The sequence below is a fragment of the Falco cherrug genome, chromosome 8 (genome assembly GCF_023634085.1).
Source record: "Falco cherrug isolate bFalChe1 chromosome 8, bFalChe1.pri, whole genome shotgun sequence".
Classification (NCBI taxonomy): Eukaryota; Metazoa; Chordata; class Aves; order Falconiformes; family Falconidae; genus Falco; species Falco cherrug.
In genome coordinates this window covers 55,146,015-55,163,104 of record NC_073704.1, presented here as the reverse complement: position 1 = coordinate 55,163,104, position 17,090 = coordinate 55,146,015, and the positions used below count along the sequence as shown (strand labels likewise).

The 17,090-nt window shown below is 46.4% G+C and overlaps 2 protein-coding genes and 1 long non-coding RNA gene across 6 annotated transcripts in view; 1 reads left to right on the top strand and 2 right to left on the bottom strand.

Moving 5' to 3' along the window:
• Positions 1 to 7,131, bottom strand: part of SFXN1 (sideroflexin 1) — a 47,323-nt gene extending 40,192 nt beyond the window's left edge. The window contains exon 1 of one of the 2 annotated variants that reach the window (XM_055718638.1): positions 7,114 to 7,131. The gene's annotated coding sequence lies outside the window, so the exon portion shown is untranslated. Of the gene's footprint in view, positions 1 to 6,188; positions 6,206 to 7,113 lie in introns of those variants that run through there. The other variant, XM_055718639.1, reaches the window with a different exon arrangement.
• A 4-nt stretch (positions 7,132 to 7,135) lies between these two features.
• On the top strand, positions 7,136 to 12,106 carry DRD1 (dopamine receptor D1). Of its 3 annotated transcripts, none has more exons than XM_027802079.2 (2): positions 7,136 to 8,233; positions 8,953 to 12,106. In XM_027802079.2, the coding sequence occupies exon 2, from the start codon at positions 8,961 to 8,963 to the stop codon at positions 10,314 to 10,316; it is 1,356 nt and encodes a 451-aa protein (XP_027657880.1). In that variant the 5' UTR covers positions 7,136 to 8,233; positions 8,953 to 8,960; the 3' UTR covers positions 10,317 to 12,106. The 3 variants fall into 3 exon arrangements, with proteins under 3 accessions (XP_027657880.1, XP_027657879.1, XP_005437038.1); XM_027802078.2 differs by having other exon boundaries at positions 7,136 to 8,650; XM_005436981.3 differs by having other exon boundaries at positions 7,137 to 8,233; positions 8,342 to 12,106.
• On the bottom strand, positions 11,096 to 14,215 carry LOC114015308 (uncharacterized). Its single transcript, XR_008733564.1, has 2 exons — positions 13,764 to 14,215; positions 11,096 to 12,228 (listed from the first exon to the last, which is right to left on the bottom strand). It is a non-coding gene; the product is annotated as an uncharacterized LOC114015308 (long non-coding RNA).
• Positions 14,216 to 17,090: the final 2,875 nt, after the last annotated feature.

Sequence of the window (17,090 nt, the reverse complement as noted above, 5' to 3'; positions counted from 1 at the left end):
TGAATTCCTAGAAAGCTGGGGGGGGGGGGGGGGGGACGACTCCAGGAAAGCAAAATGTGAATTCCGAGAAAGTTGGCTACAAATTCCTAGAAAGCTAGAAGGAATTTCTTATGAAGTACAGAAGAATTGCTATAAAGTAATGGAGGAACCCTAGAAAGCAAGGCACAGTTCCTGGAAAGCTGTGGGAAATTTCTAAAGAGCAGAAGGGAACTCCTGGAAAGCAGAAAGGAATTTCTAAAAATAGTCCACAACTACTAGAAAGCATCAGGGAAATTTCTAGAAAAGCATTAGGGATTTCTTGAAAACAGCTGGAAAGCTCTGCTGGAGGTTCCCCCAGTTTGGGAAGCCCCCTGTGCACTGCGCTGGAGTGCTCCGCTGCTGATCCTGCCAGTGCTGGATGCAGAAAAATGCAGGAAAGCAATGGAAAAATCATGGCCAGCCTGTACATCCTGTAGTTCCTAAAGACCTGGGGGAAACTCTCAGAAAGTGATGCTGAGAAAAGCCCAGAAGAAAATCAAACCCTGTAAAGAGTGGGGAAAAAAGTGAAACCAGAAAGTAGATAGGATTAGATGATTAGATCCCATCGCCTTTCCTGAAATGTAACCTAGAAGACATCCCTATTTTAACCTCTTTTGAGTGGAGAGGACTGGTTTGATGGGCTGAAGAAGGGACATAGAATGGTGGTGCTGGTGGAGCTGAGCCCTAACATGTGCTAAGGCCAGCCCTGAGCGTCTGACCTCTGCGGGGGGAGGGGAGCAGGGGCATCTTACTGACTTGGAAGGCCCCTGACCTCGAGACAGATTTTGACAAATGAATGATGAAACTCGGGGAACATGTCCAGCCTGGGAAAGTACTGTCTGTTAAAGACTGTCATAGCAACAACTTTTTGCAACACAGGGCAGGGAAAAGCCAAGGGCATTGAGGCATGCTGCAAAGAGGGAGACATCGCCTGTATTGCTGGGATGAAACGGTCCTGCCTGATGTGGTGGGACAGGCACAAAGGCTGGAACAGAAAAACAGATCCAGATGAGCTAGGGTAAAAGTGGATTTGGGGTTATTTTATAGCTGAGGCAATCCAGTCAGGTCACTGGTTTTTCAAGAGTTTGAATGAAGATTATGGTAGGAGGAGTGAAGCAGCCCAAAGTTTAGACCTTTGTGTGGATTCTTGTTTGGAATATTATTCTAATGTTTTATTGAACTTGGTGGAACTTTTCTGACTGCCATCAAGCCCAGACTGTGTGATTTGGTAAGGACTTTGACAACCAACATCTTGCCTCCAAGAACAATTTAATCCCAGAATCTGAAGGTGGGACCCTGGGTTGGTGCAGCTGCAACATCGCAACAACAGCAGCATTGTCTGGGGGGCTGCAGAAGGGAAAATGCTGTCTGAGACATCAGAGCTCCAGGACTGGGACATTTGGGGTGGTCTGGTCATTGCTGGGCTGCTGATTGACCCTGTCTGCTGCAGCTGGACCTGCCGCTCTCCTGTGTGGGCACGGTGGGGCTGCCCTCCTAGCAAAGAGCCCTGGCTGGGTGTCCCTGGCAGGAGCTGCCTCCTCCTGCCACTCCCTGTGGTGCAGGTGCAAAATGCTTCTCTTGGTCTTCACTGCGAGCAAGAAGTGATGCTCTGTGCAGTATTGGCTCCTATTTTTTTTCGGTAAGTATTAGTTTAATTATCTTTAATTCATAGATTTGTAGCCTGCCAATGGAAAGGGCTGTGGAGCCTGACCATACTGGATGTGCAATAATGTGGACTTAATTATCAACTGCAGTGAAAACTATTGCACTACACTCCTATTATTGCTCCACTAACCTTTAGAGGCAATGGGCTCCTGTAGGTCCCAAGCACATTCTTCGTCATCACACGTCCTGCACCAGAAAACCACAACAGTGTGCTGGTAGAACTTAAACAGTTCTTCTCCATCCAGTCAGGGACTGAGCTGGAACGTGGGGAAGGATCCATTTTAAGCTAGTGCAAAGCTCAAGAGTAAATCTGTATCACCAGTTTAGGAGGGGAGAGTGCCACCTACCAAGCCATCTGCTAAGAGAATTGTATTATCTGCAGTCTCATCCACTGCTGCTAGAAATCACTGTCACACTCATTTGTGAAGTTTTGCTGCTAATATATCTATTTATATTCTTTTTATCGATCCAGTCAGAATTAATTATTTCTCAGATTAATTTCATTCTAATGAATCATTCTGTATCACTGGCTTTATTCAATTTCTGAAATACTAATTAATATGTCAAAGCCATCTTTAACATTAAAAGTGCTGTCATTTTTTCTGTGACATTTCTTTTGATTCATATATTCAACTTCAATTTTTCTGAGAGCCTAAAATGTCTGTCCAGTGTGGAGTGAAAGAAAAAATGCAAGCTATACAGTATTGGAAGAAATATGAATATGCAAATAAAGAATAAATTGGGAGTCAATGGCCCAGTCTGTATTTTTGTACTTCTTACTATTTTACATGGTACTTCCTATAGCAGGTCCTCAGCAATCAGCTGTGTAGGGGTTTTATATGCATGGATGAGAATATAAAATTCAGCAGTACATCAAGTGTCTATATTCACTGGTGAAATGGTCAGGAATTTTGAGATATTTTGTGTTTGTTGGTTTAGATTAGGTTTTGAAGAAGGGGTCTTAGTGGTTTGCTGTGGATTTCCTGGCACTGTCCTGCCTTGCTGCAGGGCCCAGGCAGCCAGAGGAAGCATTTTTCTTTCCTTAGAGCTCTCCTCTCCTCTTCTCTCAGCTATAATTTATTCTCAGCATCCTCTGCAGTTTGGCTCTCTACCCACTCCGGAGAGAAGTGTTGGCAGGGCAGTAATCCCTCTCCTACCCGTATCTGTGGCAGATGGAAATCCCAGAATGAGAAGGGGGGAAATATTAGGCTTCCCTGTTTGAGCCATTTCCAGGGTGATTGAAGATCCAGTAATGGCCTTTGGTTTGATGGAGCCAGTCAAATTGCGAGAGGAATGGTCACTCCAAGTGTTCATTGTAGAAAACATTTCTGTCTCTGGTCCTGTGGGAGTGAGTGGGTGGAACTGGAAAAAACCCATAAAAAGTCACTGCATAAGCTCTGCTGATTAAATAACACCGTTATTGGCAGCATCGCACTGAGCTTAAATTACACGTGGCTCCTGCGTGGCAGGAGGCTGGGGACTGTTTAGATGACAGCTTCTGCTCAGATCCCTGGTCGCGGGTTTATATTTCTCTTTCTTTCTTTGTCTTCCACCTCTTTCCAAAAAGAGAGGTTTTGTTATAAAATCTGGGGTGTTACAGCTGAAACCAACCAGCTTTGCTCTGGGCTTGCACTGCAAATGTAGGGAGGGATTACCGGGGAGGGAGAGAAAGGGGAGCAGAGCTGGAACGGGCTCGGAGTAGGAGCAGGGACGGGAGGGGAACACCACTCCTTTCCCTTTACAAACGACCAGATTATAGTTTTCCACCACTCCTAAAGCTCACGTGTGCAGAGCCCTGCAGACTCAAGGCTGCTTTTTGAGAGTCTGGTGCATGAGCTCCAGATCCCTGGAACCAGTAGCACTGCCCAACAAATCCTTCCCATTTATACCCTCCTTGCATTACCCCTTGTGTCCAGCTCTGCCACTGCCTGGATTAGCTGTCTCAACAAGTCATTTAAATCCAGATTTCCACACAGGGTGTTTCTGCTTGGGCTTTTTTCATTTTCCTTTTCCCTGTCAGTGTCCGGACTTTTGCACATACTTCACCAGTGACCTGGTACCCAGGGATGGTTTGTGCGCTGGTTGCCACTGGAAATAGTTCAAAAGCCAACATTCACAAGGGCACTGATGTGCTTTTTGAGATCAGTCCTACTGAATCCCCCAGACTCTAAGGTGCAGCCTTGCCTATAATCTACAGTAAAAAAAAAAAAAAAAAAAAAAAAAAAAAAAAGTCTATACTCAATACTGAATATTTAAGCCTCGTCGTCAGTGTTTGGGGGCTAGAAATCATTTCTCTTGCTGATCCTTTCTCCCTGCTGGTGGATCTTTGTCATTCAAGAATGAGCTCGAGATCCTTGGAGACAGTTATATTTTTTTATAGCAGCAAAGTAATAGGTTTTTTCTGCTGCTACTCTTCGCTCTGTGCTTTTGTACTCACTACTGTGGTTTTCCCTGTGGAATGCCCAACACGATAATATCAATTTAACCAGTGTGCTTCACTGATCTTTAAGAGAGTTCATAGCTGCTGTTCGATTTCTAGGAACCCTTGATTTTTCTGAGAAGGTTACATTGAGGCTAAAGTTATCTTGGCTTATTAGTATAACCCATTCATTTAGAGACCTGACAGTTCCTTTGGACATTATTTCTGCTAACATGCCTCAGCTGATTTCGTGTTTCATAAATCCCATGCATGCAGACTCAAAAAGTCATCCTCAGAGTGATGTGAGTACAATGTGTTTCCACATACCGTAGTATTATTTTGTAAATTAAGCTGCCTTTCTCCAGCTCTAGCATGTGCGCTGTTTTGCAGATGAAAGCATGTTTATCTCTGAATGCAAAAGCTGGACTTTGTTCAAGTCTGACTTGGTCTTCCAGTAGCTAATTACTGTTTGGATGAAGATTATTTGGATCAAGGTGCTACTCAGTATTTATATTTTTTATATCTTCATATGGACCAAATAGGACTTTCTCCAACCACAGTCTTCTGGGAGAAGCAGGTGCCTCACAGGGTGGTAACAGATACAAAAGCTTTCCTTTGCTGGGCATTGCTTTGATTCTAGCATCAGTCAGTAGTGATTGAAAAGCATTAAATAAAATTAAGTGGCTGTTTTATGTGGGTACCCAGGGAAAATTAAACAGGCTGTGTGCTTGTTTCTGAATTTCCGAGAAACACCTGCACCGTTGTTCTGTTGCTGGCAGTTTTAGGCAACTCCTGACCTGGATAAGAGCTGATCCTTCTTGCGCTGGCTGGAAGCAGGTTAGGCAGGGAGCAGCAAAAGGAAAATTCACCCCACACTTTAAACTGGCTCCCAGAGTCCTGTCAATTGGCTGCCTAATCCCACCACTAAATTTACCTAAATAATAAAGCGGTTTAATGGATTTCACTTCTGCTCCTCACCTGGGTATGACTACTAAGTCACGAAAGTTTTAAAAAGCTTACAAATTAGCTGAAAAGACGAATGAGTACAGCAGGGTGCCCTGCGTGAAATGCTGTTGTTTGAAACCTGCGTAGGCACCGAAGGGGCTTCACTGCGTTTGTACAGGCTTGGCTGAGCCAGACCCCGTATCTGTCCCTGAGCTGGTCACACCGACACCCGGCAGGAGGGAGGCTCGGACTTCTGCAACAGATGTTGAATTGCCAAACAAGTAAGGACCGTGAGGTTCTTATAGGCTGCTGAGTAGGAAGCAAAAAGGCTAGTTTTTTAATGTCAGGTTAAAATGAAAGTTGTAAACCCTCACTCATATGAACAGCGTTAGGGTCTTCCAACGCTGAATTCAGCCTCTTCCCCAGAAAAGGCTGCTCCCTAGCAAAAATGAACTGAAAAGAAGAGGTTTGCTTGATGAGCTGGTAAGGAAATGATCAAGAGCAGACTGCTCCCTCCTGTGCAGCATGTACCTCAGCATTTTTCTCCAGTGTGCCTTGAAAATTGTGCTGTTTGTATACTTTGGAGTTGTGATTTCTCCTGGAATAATCCAGGACAGCTGTGGTAGAAAGCCATCCTGGGGGAGCCTCTGGAAGTTGTTACAAATAAAACCAAATGTGCTCAGTGCACGCAAAGTTTCCCTCAGCCTAGGGTTTCTACTGAAAAACGTTTTCAGAAAATAGGTATCACGCAGTAAACCTCACCTGTGTTGTGCTCTAAGAACAGGAGAAAAAAAGGAAAACAATCTTGAAAAAAGAAAACTCACAGTGAGTTTCATTAGAGATCTCTATTACCAAACAGCACAGGATTAATTTTCTTGTCTTTTTTCATCCTCCTCTGAGGATGAATGATGATTAAAGGGCAAGATAGTAAGAAGGGGGAATGAGAACTTGCTGAGAAGCAGTTATAAGAGAAAAAAAGAAAGAGAGGGGGAAAGGAAAACAAGTGTTTAGTTAGCTTGTCAAGGTCAGCTTAGCACTGTATCTGCTTTAACTGACATGATGAAAAATTACAGCTGGCACAAAAGCAACTTCGCTAATACTGTACCCCACAAAATTTATCTTGACAACTTAGTGCGCTTACTTGTTCTTCTAGGGGGGGTTTAACCTCCCTGGGATGCCTTTTATCTTCGTTCTCCGATTTTTTTTGGACTTAAGATTCCTGTGCAAAGGTAGCAACTTGCAAATCAGCATGTTCATCTTCCGCTGGCTGTTGCGGCTAAGGTAAGAAAGGAAAAATCCTTTTGGAAGCAAGAAGGGGTTTGAGACATAACTGCCGTGTTTTGGTGCTCTCTGCCGAGCCGGAAGGATTTTTTGCAAAGGAGAAAACACGGTGTGAAGAGCGCGGCAGGACGGCAGCTCACGGCACCGGCTCTCTTTGCGGACACGAGCTCCGCATCTGCCGTCGGGGGGGGGCCGCTCTGCGGCGCGGGGGGGCCGAGAGCCGCAGCCCCGTGTGGCGCCGCCGTCCCCTGCCTCACCTCGGAGGGGGTGGTCGGGAGCGGGTCCTCGGGCAGCCGCACGCCCCTGGAACCCGGGCTGGGGGTGTCCCGCCCCCGCGCAGGGACAGCGATGCCCTTCGCCCGCCTTACTTGCCCAGGGCTGGCGCTCGCCCGCCGGCGGCTGGGGCTGGCCGGGGCGGGGGGGGCGCGGAGCAGCCCGGCCCCTCGGGGCTGCCCTGAGGCCCGGCTGGGCTGGCGGCCGCCTCCGCGGGGCGGCGCGGCTGGGCGCGGGGCCGCGGCCGCCCAGGAGAGGGAGCCCGGCGGCCGCGGCTGCGCCGGGAGCGGCGGGGGCGAGGGGCTGCGCCAGGCGGCGGAGGCGGCGCGGAGCCGAGCGGTGACCCGGTGCCGCCCGCCGCCGGCCCGGCCGCTGGGTACCGCCGCGCTTGCCGCCCCGGCCCCGCTGTGTCGGGAGGGCGTCCCGGCCGCCCGCCCCCCTCCGCCGGCGGTCGGGGGAGCCGCGGGTGCCTCCGCAGCGTCGCCAGCCCCGAGCCGGGCGCCGGTACTTACTTTCCGCACCAGTTCATCGCGCTCAGCCGGCACCCCGGGCGGCCGCAGCTCGGGACGGGGCAAAGTAATTTCGCCGCTCCAGGAGCCCGGCTTTGCCGCTCGCCCCGGCAGCCTGCCGGGCCGTCATTCCCCAGGAAGGCGTTAAAACCGGGGAGAGGCTGCCCAGAAGAAGCTGCGCCCGACCGAAGATGTTAGAGGAGGCGAAGAGGGGTTGCTTTTTGCCTGCTGCGTGCCTCCATGCCTGTCTTTCCCTTGTCTTAATCCTTTAGGAAGGAGACGCCGAGCAGGCAGAGCTTTCCTGGAGGGGCGATGCTGCCGAGCCCTGCCCCGGGCAGGAGGAAGCCCTCGCCGCCGGGACCCCCCGGCACCGGAGATGCGCGGCCCGGGGCGGGCTGCGGGAGAGCGTGAGGAGCTGCCTCCGCCGGCGCTTTCCTGAGAGGGAAAAAGCATGGTGAAAGCTGGGCCCGATCCCTGGAGCGCAGCCCCGCTGAGCGGGAGGTGGGATTATTCCGGGGCAGTTATGAGGAGCTATAACCTGGCAGCGCAGCGTTAAAGCGACTTGGCCCCGCTGGACGAGGAACCCGCCGCGGGCACCGCAGCCGCGCCCTGGCCGAGGTGGGGTGGCTCAGCATCCCCCCCCCTCCTCCTCCTCTCGCCCCTCTTTCTCCTAAGAGTGAACGACAGAAGAAAGAACCGGTGCTCGGCTCTTGCCAGTGTTGGGAATACCGTGCCTTTTGACTGGGATGACCTACCCTGATGTGCCGCTTCGACGGGATGTACAAAGTGAGGCTGGGACTGCTCCGGCCAACAAAGTTTGTGGAATGATGGGCAGGGGCTGTGGGATGGAGGCAGCTGGGCACACGCCGGTGGGGTCCGTCACATGCAGGCCGACAGCACCGATCTGCTGCTCCCCTGAAAACTAATTCCTGATGGTCAAACTCTCCTGGTTTTTACTTCTCCCCTGCCAATTTGCACTTTCAGGGAAAACACACACACACCTGATGCAATGCAGTGTTTCAGTGTTGGTTTTGTATGTAAGATTTGCTATGCAATTCCAAAACTAAAAGAGGAGGAGAGACGGCCCTGCATCCCAGAGCAAACAGAGAATCAGAGGTGAAAGGTAGGAGCCAGCATTTCTCATTTAAATAAAGCTAAATAACCTGAGCTACTTCTTACTGAAAACCTTTAAAACACACTTACTGTATGTGTATTTTCTTTGTCTTGGAAGTGTAAATCAGTTTGAAACGAAGTGAAGATTTGCTTTCTGACGCTGCCCGGAAACAGAGAACTGATGCATTTTGTAACAGGAGTGTACCGAGGAGGAAGGATGGAGTGTTTCATCAGTGAGACATTTAGGAAACTAGAGGAAAAGCCCCTCGTATAGCATGCTTCAGTAAATATGAAGGGCTAGTGCAGTGGACGCTGGAAACACTCGATCAATAGCCTATTTAAGTGGGAATATATGCAAGCATGGAAAAGTGATTGCTTCCCTGTCTGTGGGGTATATTTGCAGAGGACAGCAGCAGAACATTTGCAGGTGAGCTGTCTGAATTAGGCTACTTCATGCTGGGGTGGTGCAGTGTGTTTCTGAAGGGATTGCTTAAAAAACAGTCTGTAGGGTAGACTGGATTAGTGCATTTTCAGTTCTTGCTCGTAGAGCTTTCAGTGTTGTTCAGGATGATTCAAAGTTGGTGAAGTCCTTCTGGGGGCGAAGGGACTGTAAGAAAGGACCTTTTGGTCTATTTGGTGATGAGTAATTAATGGACGTCTGATGTCTGTGATCTCTGCAAGGAAAGGAGCTGATGTCATCATGAAAATCATGATATGATTTTCCCTCAGGAGAAACTATGACTTGGAACGACACCACTATGGATGGGGAAGGGTTGCTGGTGGAAAGGGACTCTTCCTTTCGGATCCTCACAGGCTGCTTCCTCTCGCTCCTCATCCTTTCCACGCTGCTGGGAAACACGCTGGTCTGTGCAGCTGTCATTAGGTTTCGCCACCTCAGGTCCAAGGTGACCAACTTCTTTGTCATCTCCTTGGCCGTGTCAGATCTCTTAGTGGCAGTTTTGGTCATGCCTTGGAAAGCCGTGGCTGAGATCGCTGGTTTCTGGCCTTTTGGTTCATTTTGCAACATCTGGGTGGCCTTTGATATTATGTGCTCAACAGCTTCCATCCTAAACCTCTGCGTCATTAGTGTGGACAGATACTGGGCCATCTCCAGCCCGTTTAGGTATGAGAGGAAGATGACCCCAAAGGCAGCCTTCATCATGATCAGCGTGGCGTGGACTTTGTCTGTGTTGATTTCCTTCATCCCTGTGCAGCTGAACTGGCACAAGGCTACAACCACAAGCTTTTTGGACCTAAATGCCAGTTTACAAGGTATAAGCATGGACAACTGTGATTCTAGCCTAAACAGGATGTATGCCATCTCCTCTTCTCTAATTAGCTTCTATATACCTGTGGCCATCATGATAGTAACTTACACGAGGATATACCGGATTGCTCAGAAGCAAATACGACGCATCTCAGCTTTGGAGAGAGCAGCAGTGCATGCCAAGAACTGCCAGAACACGAGTGGCAACAGAAGCAGTATGGACTGCCAGCAACCAGAGAGCAACTTCAAAATGTCCTTCAAGAGGGAAACGAAGGTTTTAAAGACTTTGTCGGTGATCATGGGGGTGTTTGTGTGCTGCTGGTTGCCATTTTTTGTATTGAACTGCATGATTCCCTTTTGCGAGCCTACCCAGCCATCCAAGGGAGCAGAAGCTTTCTGCATTAATTCCACCACCTTTGATGTTTTTGTTTGGTTTGGATGGGCTAATTCTTCCCTCAACCCCATCATTTATGCCTTCAATGCTGATTTCCGCAAGGCATTTTCAACCCTGCTGGGATGCTACAGGCTCTGCCCTATGTCCGGCAATGCTATAGAGACTGTTAGTATTAACAATAACGGAGCAGTTGTTTTTTCGAGCCAACATGAGCCCAAAGGGTCCAGCCCCAAAGAGTCTAATCTGGTTTATCTGATTCCACATGCAATTATCTGTCCAGAAGAAGAACCTCTCAAAAAGGAAGAAGAGGGGGAGCTATCTAAGACCTTGGAGAAAATGTCTCCAGCACTGTCGGGTATCTTGGATTATGAAGCTGATGTTTCTTTGGAAAAGATCAACCCCATTACACAAAATGGGCAGCATAAAACCTGAACAGTAAGGTTTACTCAGCAAGACCCAATAGTGTGTATTGTAATAGTCTTTAAAAAAAAAAAAAGATACACAAGATTTTTTTTTTGGTAAGAAACTAAGCTCTAGGGAGAAATACACATTTACACCAAGCCCAGAATTAATTTTCCCGGCATTCAAAGCAAATTTAATATTTTAAACAATAAACAGAAAAGATACTGAAAATTGGTTAAAAAAAAGGATATTAAACTGTACTGTTCATACTGAGGAAAATATACAAATTTAGATACAGTGCAGTGACAAAATACTGCTTCTTTACACAGAGAAACCAATTTCTAGCTGAAAATGAGGCAAAAGATAAATGTTAAGTATTTAAAGATTAATGTTTACTAGAAGTTAAAAGATTGCTGTGTCTTGTGGTAGTGGGTGTTAACAGGTCCTAATTAAAGACTGAGGGATTGTAAAGGTAGGTAGATGCCTTCTTAAAATTATTTCTGACAAATAATTGAGCCTTATAATGAGAATGGTTATTTTTAAAGCTTTGGGAGGTAATATGTTGATACTGGTTTTATTTCTTTATTGTTTTAAATTGATATTTTTCATATGTTATAACAGATCTAGCTTTATTTATATTATTTAAGATGTTTAAATAATGGGATATTTTTGGAGTGTCATAACTGCATTTTGACCAGTCAACCAGTCAGCACTTTATTACAAGCTCTGATAGTCTGGAGAGCTGGTGAGGGGAGTGAAGGAATGTTAAGAAGCTCAGCAAGAAATGAAGGAATCTACAAACCTGATGCTGTGTGGAGTTCATTTGCTTGTGGGCTTTTTTTTTTTTTTAAAGTGGGATTTCTTTCAAAAGATAGGACCAGCGTTGACTGAGTTGTGAATTATCTTCCCTTATAGAAATAAAAGAAATTGCTGCTATTTATTTTTAAAAAGTTTCATGTTACAAAGACTTTGCTAGAATGTCAAGTTTGTGGGTCTGTAAATACCTTAAATATGACTACAACCTTAAGAAGACTCCAATTTGAGAAGAAAAGCTTCTTAGATAACAGTTCTTAGTAGATAACGTTTTGTATTTATGTAAGATAAACAGCTTTCTCAGACTTTTCTTATTTCAAGTCTTGGATATCTTTTCTGAACAAACACAATTGGTTATAATGGTAGTAAACATGCCAAACCTCGTTACCGTCTGTATTATTGCAGTACCACCAGGATCATGCTGTCTGTCTGCTGCTGTATCACAGTCAGAATTAAAAAGTGAGGTACCTAGTGCTTTACTTTGGAAACTGGGAGAACGTTACATTTTAGTAATTGCCATGTCGATAGTCCATTCAAATAAGGAATAGTGCCTCATTACCATTTTGGATTAAGACATTTCTAAATATGGATGGAACTGCAGCCCCCACATCAGAAACTTCCTGTGAGCTCCAAAAAAAGTTGCCAATGTTTAATTAAAAAAACCTGCTACTTTTCCGTTGTCCTTCCCTGCTGCTTTCCCTTTGTCATGCTAAAGCAATCAGTGAACATTAGCAACAGGAACATTGGGTGTTGATACTCAGCAGCATTCAAAGAAAGCTTTTTGTTTTCTGAGCGGCAGAAAATACCCTTTGGAGCAACTTTTTTCATAACGTATATCAACAAAATGTGTTGTCAGGAAAAGAGAACTGAGAGGAAAAAAATTTTAAAGTCTTATGAACTATATACATCCTGCATCAGGTCTGTGTATTTATGTATTGTGAATGTTTTCATAATTTTATTGCCTGTATGCTGCTTTCATACATATAATAAAATTATTTTGTGAACAGGAGGTCAAATGAAGCAATCTACATTGCATTTATTAAATACACGCTGGGTTTTGGCAGTTGTATCGTGTGTTAAAGGCGAGGACGTTTCCTCTTTTTCCATTTGCCCTCATTTGGGATCACACCTGTGAGGCAGATGGGAATTTTTATTACAAGCAGGAGAAAGCCCTCTCTGCTGAGAGACCTCTGAACCTTTGCTCTAAACTAGGATCTGAAAGCAGTAAAAACGGTTTGGAAACAACCACATTCTGTTTTAATGTAACTAGTTAAAATGTGTAAAGCTCAATCTGCTGGTAACTCTTACTTAAATGATTTTTCTTTTTTTTTTGCCTTGGTGTATGAGTAGTGAGTTTGGTTTATTGCATGCTTTTATTGTTGCTTTTTTTTTTTTCTTCTTTTTTTTCCCCCCAAGTTGGGCACTGCTTTTCAGAGCCTGGTACAGCCCTGCTGCTAGCGTCTGTGTTTTGGAACAAGAAGAGTCATTTCAGAAGCGAGGCGATGGTGGGTACAGCTGAAGCACAGCACTGTCCCTCTGGTTGTGGCAGCCCTCGACTTTGTTTCTGCCTCTGTCAGCAGATTCGTTTTGAAATGAAGGAATGAACAACCATGGTCACTTCTGCCTCAAGGATTACTGGAGTGACCCATGCGTTCAGCAGCTGGGATCTGAGCTGGCGTAGGAGCTGTGGAGGTGTCCAGCTCCCCTTGGTGCCGGCTTCCCTGGGGCACTGACGGCAGCAGGGAGGCACGCCTGCCCCCAGGCTTCCTTAGCTCCTTGGGTAAAATTTCCTGGCATGGGTGCTGATGCCCAATTTTTTTTTTTTTTTTTTTTTTTTACTTTTGAGGAATTCTTAAAAATTATACAGGCCAAAGATGAAGTTCTGTGGTTGCTTAGTTAAATACATGTGCCTTCAAAAGCTTTTATTCTCAAAACTCCCAGCAGTCTGATATAATAGCAAAATACAAAATACCATTGAAGGAGATCATGTAAAGCAAGATGCTGTTTTTGTACTAATTTATATGGGGATGATTTGTGTTCTGAAACAAATGGTTGCTCTAGTGTGACCAGGAGCCATCCCAGGACCTCCCTCCTTGTGGATGGACCGGAGTTTCTGAGGGGCTCTGCAGAGGTCAGTGGAGAAGTGCGACCTGTTCCTGCTGCTGGGTGCTTCCCTGTGGGGGGACAGGCGCCCTGCTAAAGGCAGGGCAGGGGAGTCCATCTGCCGAGTTGATTTAATTGTTTTATCTCTTGTCCTATTTAAACTGTTTTTTGCTTCTACCCCTTTCCCTTACATTCATCTTAGAATACCATGAATTCGCCTTGATCCGCATTTACCAACGTACCCCATTTACCCCTTTATTTTCCAGCCTTCCCAATGTGGGTTTCTTTACCTCTCCTCCTTTCCTCCCACCGCTGCCAGAGCCATTCTGTCACCCTGTTTGGCTTTATCAGCCCCAGTAACCCTTTACTTGAGAGAAAGTCCAAATTAAAATCCTACCCTCCAGCATAGCCAAGAGTCCCAGCCTGCACCCAGAAATGCCTCTCTTACCTGTTGCAGAGCCTGGAGACCAGTGTCAGGGGTGACTAGAAGGGACAACAGCATGTACCTGCTAACTGCTACTCTATTTATGTGCTGAGTTAATTGCTCGGGAGCTGTATTACCTGTTCTGTGCCTGCTGCCCAGCTGCTTGAAACCAGTGGTCTGCGGAAACTGCTGGTCACACCAATGTCACAGTGCACCCCAGGGGCTGGAGACATGCCAGAGCTGATAGTAGGGAATTAACAGATACGGTTTGGCCATAGTAACCCTGCGAGCAGCCTGTGAGGAGGGCTTACTGTTCCCTGCTAGCAGGCAGCCGCAGCCTCTGCTGTTCTGGAGGACAGAGCAGCAGAAGTTCATTTGCAATAACGTCACCTTTGGGATAACAGCCACTTAAGTGAAATGCTTCCCCAGGAATATTTTTCCCACCATGTGTTGCAATATGTGGCTGGGCAGAAGCAGAGCCACCGAGAAGCAGGGAGGTGCCAGGACACCAGGATGTCACTGTCACTGCTCCCACCAGGATGGCCACCTTGTCTACCCCATGAGCATCAGGTACTTTTCTCCCTGCCTTCCCCCCACCCCACCCCCCCACCCCCCCCCCCCAGCCCCAGCAGTATTTTCCCCTGCAGAGTGAGTCCTGCTGTGTACCTTTCTGATGTGCCTGCAAATAACCTGGGAAACCTGGAAACCTTTTTTTCTGCATTGCTTCCTTGTGACTGAAGGTATTCTTCTGTTTGTGGATGGAAGAGTTTAATCATTCACCTGATGGCCTTGTTGAAGGAGCTGTTTGCAACAAATGAACCATAATCACTAGATTAAATCTGAATGTATTTCTCCCTTCTCTTGGCAAGCATTTTATGCTGATTTGGGTTTCTAACTTAACAAAGCGGACAAAAGATAGAAGATGAAAGAGGAAATGCTTTTTGCTGATGTAGTTTTAATAACAGTTATTGGGAGCCAGTCCTGGATATTTTGAAATCAATAGTTTTCAGAAGCACCCAAATCTGACTGAAATCTCAAAAACCTGCTTTGATTAGTACCTTGAGAGACAGATTATTCCAGTAAATATTTTTGGGTTTTGATATAATGATAGTAGAATAAGTTGTAGTGATACCACTTATGTAGCCACACAATGAATGTGACTGAAAGAATAAAGAAAACAGTGCTACCTATTTTGCAGCTTTTAAAAGACTGAAACACATAGCCAAAATGTTCTTGCAGTGTGCTGTTGCAGTACAGGTGGGCTGTGCGCTGAGCTGAGCTTTGGGCTCCAGCCACGAGCCTCGGATCAGGTGGGTGGTGATGCCCCTTTGCGAGTGGGTCCGGGCTGTCCGACTGCCTCCTGGAGCCCGTGGCCGGCTGCGGGGTTTGCACGGTGCTGACCTTTCCAGGCCCAGATCCCAAAGCTGGGGATGCGCTTGTGAGCTCCCACCTCCCCAGCCAGGCACAGGTTTTTCCAGAGCACCGTTGGAAGCATGTTTCTACACATGCAGTTTTGAGGCTGAACATGTAAATTGAGTATACGATGGCTATTTTCATGTGAGCTGTCTTTACAGTTATGGTCGGAATGAAATGACAATTTGCTGTCATGCCTGTTTTTATTCTATTTCTATAAAAAAACTCTGGACAATGATACAGGAGAAGGCTGTTGGCCTTGCTGTGCTGGTGGCCATTGCTTTTCTAATTTGACTGCGTTTCCCTTTCGGTCCCACCAGGCTGTTCCTTCCCCTTTCCAGGAGGGACGTTCTTGGCTGTTCTTTGGTGAAGGAGTTTCCTCAGGCCTGTGTGGGCAGTGGTGATGGATGGTGCTGGCAGCGTGGTGCAAATCCTGTTACCAGTCACGAGGAGCAGCAACAACAGTCCCGGGCTCCAGGTTCTGCACTGAAATAACAGGATTTGTGTCAACAGAATTGCTTTAGTTTCTGTCCCTCTGGATGGGCTGGTTTCACCCAGGAAGGCAACATGGGGATTAGAGGGATATCCTGGCCCTTGTTCATCATCGCCCTGTGGATATGGTGGGATGGATGATTTGGAGTACAAGAGGCACAAAAGAGCAAGTGGCAAAGGGCTCCAGGGCTGGCTGCAGGGGAGCAGTTCTGGGGATGATGGCACTGGGGGAACCCTGTGCTCCAGTTCCTGCGCCGCGATCCCAGGCAGCCGGAGGGCATGGGTGAAGGAAAGGCTCAGGTCCAGCTCTGTCCCAGGTCCAGCTCTGTCCCAGCCAGCCCCAAGGAGCAAACCACCTGCCAGTCCCTGCAACACCACGGGGCTGGCTCCGCGGGGAATGTGGCTTTGCTTTGGGGCCAGGTGGGTACAGCCTGCACTGCCCCGACACCAGCTGGGCTCAGTCCAGCCTGAGAGCGCTCAGCGCTGCGGTGGGATGCTTGGCACTGCTGTGGGATGCTCAGCACTGTGGGGGGATGCACAGCACTCTGGTGGGATGCTCAGCATTGTGGTGGGATGCTCGGTACTGCCATGGGGTGCTCAGTACCGCTGTGGGATGCTCAGCAGAGGATCTAGTCCGGGATCAGGTCTGGCTTCAGGCTGTGATTTGACTCAAAAAGAAATTAAATTTGTAATTATGTCTGCAGTAGGGGATTTGTACAGCTAACTTACACTTTGCTTTGCTCCAGGTAACTCATATGTTTGTTTTTCTTGGATGTCCTGTATTTGTTATGTCAGTAGTTTCCCTTTAAATCAGTTGGATTTTTTCCTGTTTGAATAGTTTCCACCCAACAGAACAAAAACTGATTGTGGGATATTTCAAATAACAAAACAAAATAAAACAGTGTTGTTTGAATATATCATTGGAGGATGTTCTGGTATTTTCAGAATTAATTTCTGTATTTTTAATTTACTTAAGTTGTCAGTTTGCAGTGTTAGATTTTTAAAACTCAGATCAGATCTCTGGTTTGAAAATACTGACAAAGAAGTTAAATATTAAAAATAAAATGAAATAGTTTAATGTGGCTTCCATTAAACAATTTGATTGTTCTAAACTTTTACCTGCTCCCATCCCTTGATTTTCAGATGATTAAATTATTATTTTCACATTTTTCTAAGACAAGGAGATGTTTTGAAATCTTGAAAGTAGACACAGAATGAGAGAAATATTTGCTTCCTAGATTTTCGTTCCACTGATGTGAGAAGCCAAAGGTTTCACTGAACTAAACTACCATTGCAAAGTTTCTTAATTTCAGAGAAAGAATTACAGATTGTTTTTATTTTGTTTCTCTGTTAATAAAGGAGTTTCTGATGGTGCTACTTTTCCTAATCATTTGGATGCCATTCTGTGCCAGTAACAATAATTTTTCTTCCATGTGCATGCACGTACACATATACAGCTCTCAATTAGCAGATTCACAGAGTGTGTGGAAGTGATGAGAAGTGAATTTAAATTAATATATTTCTTTGCTACAGAAGCAGACCACAGGAGATGAAGCAGG